This window comes from Cariama cristata, unplaced genomic scaffold, assembly GCF_000690535.1.
Source record: "Cariama cristata isolate BGI_N322 unplaced genomic scaffold, ASM69053v1 scaffold14804, whole genome shotgun sequence".
NCBI lineage: Eukaryota > Metazoa > Chordata > Aves > Cariamiformes > Cariamidae > Cariama > Cariama cristata.
Genome location: NW_009614840.1, coordinates 25,561 through 27,107, shown reverse-complemented (window position 1 = coordinate 27,107; position 1,547 = coordinate 25,561). Strand labels below are relative to the sequence as shown.

General features: G+C 63.4%; 1 protein-coding gene across 1 annotated transcript in view; it reads left to right on the top strand.

The window, feature by feature from the left end:
* Positions 1 to 1,547, top strand: part of LOC104161228 (sodium/calcium exchanger 1-like) — a gene marked incomplete at its 5' end in the record, with an annotated part of 16,426 nt that overhangs the window by 3,827 nt on the left and 11,052 nt on the right. The window contains 2 exons of the mRNA XM_009699581.1: positions 679 to 747; positions 1,164 to 1,345. Of these exons, the coding sequence (XP_009697883.1) occupies positions 679 to 747; positions 1,164 to 1,345 (251 nt within the window). The remainder of the gene's footprint in view (positions 1 to 678; positions 748 to 1,163; positions 1,346 to 1,547) is intronic.

Sequence of the window (1,547 nt, the reverse complement as noted above, 5' to 3'; positions counted from 1 at the left end):
GAAGGTAAGGGAGGTGCCGTGCCCCGGCCTCACTGCCCTGGCCGGTCACACTAACACCGTGTCCCCTCACAGAGTGCTCTGCCTGCCGCACACACCTAACCCCACCTCGGGGAGGGTGAGCCGTCACCCCTGAAGTGACAGGCAGCCCCCTTTCCATCTCTCGGAGCCGGGGGGGTCCAGCCTTCCCCCCCCTGCTGCCCACGCAGGAGGCGTGCGCAGGGCTCTGCACGGCACGGGGAGCACTCCCCAGGCAGCAGCCAGGGTGCCCGAGCGCCGCCGGAGCTGTGGGACCCCTTGGCTGCTTCAGGCACCCAGACCCTCCCTTCCCACCAGCGAGACCCGGCAGCCGGGCGTGCACCGCCAGCCGTCATTAGCCAGCCGAGCATCCGTCATTAGGCCGAGCACTGCAGGGGGAGAAGGTCCCAGAGCAGCCCCTCAGGAGCCCTGGAAACCAGAATTCAGACTGACGAGGCTCTGGCCACGAGGCCGGTCCCTTTGACCAGCAGGAAGAGAAGGGCTTTCCCGCAGCGTGGTGCCGCCTGTGCAGACGAGGGGCAGCCGGCGAGGGAGCGACACTAACCCCGTGTGAAGTAGGAGTAGAGTTTACTAACTGCACGGCCGTGGTTTGCACGGGGTGTACAGTCCCTCCTGCTGATCTCCTGCTGATGGCTTTGATAGGCAAACCTGTCTTCAGGAAGGTCCAGGCTAGAGATCATCCTCTTCCTTGCACCGTGGTCACCATCCAAGGTACCTGCAGCGTGACGCCCGAGGGCCGTGGTGGTCTAACACGGATTGACTAGGGTGTTCGCCTGCTGACAGTTTAACTCCTGTCTCCGGTGAATCCAGCCCTTTTTAGCCCTGATGTCCTTGTGCTAATCCCTGGGGTGGACTGGGGGGGAGCTCAGCGGGGGTCTGTGCAGGGACAGTGACAAAAGCCGTGCTGCCTGGGGTCCCCGTGCCCCAGAGGTTGCACGGGTGCCAGTGGAGGGGCAGACCTGCTCCATTGCTCTTGTAGTCCCTCCTCTGCCTCCTCTCTCAGGGTCTGGGGTCAGGCCATGCCCTGTGAACGGCTCCTTGCACCTGTATGCCCCAGCACAATTTCCTCAAGCCCCAGCATCGCAGCAGGAGTTTCCTCCTCTCTGGCTGCCAGCTCCCTCCCCAAGGTAATGCCCTGCGCAGAAGGAGGCAGAGCCGAGATTTCATACCCGTCTCAGCCCTGGAGCTGCTGGCAGCTCTCTCGGGCTGCAACAGGCTGGGCGTAGTCCGGGCCCTGCCCCGGACGCAGACCTGGAGAGCGGGAAAATGGAGCAGCCGCAGTGATGAACTGTCCCCTCCCAGCATCCCTGTGGGAGAGGCAGCAGGTACCAGGCGATAAGCTGCTCCTCAGCCCTGAGGGTGAACCGGACTCCATCTGAGGTTGGATGAGTTGCAGACCTCTTGCTGGCATTTCCCAACAAAACTGCCCTGTCTATTGCTCCATGACCTCCTCCTTCTTAGCTGCTCTGTCGCTCACGCTCCCAGCCAGAGGCTTCCTGGCCTCCCCCTCG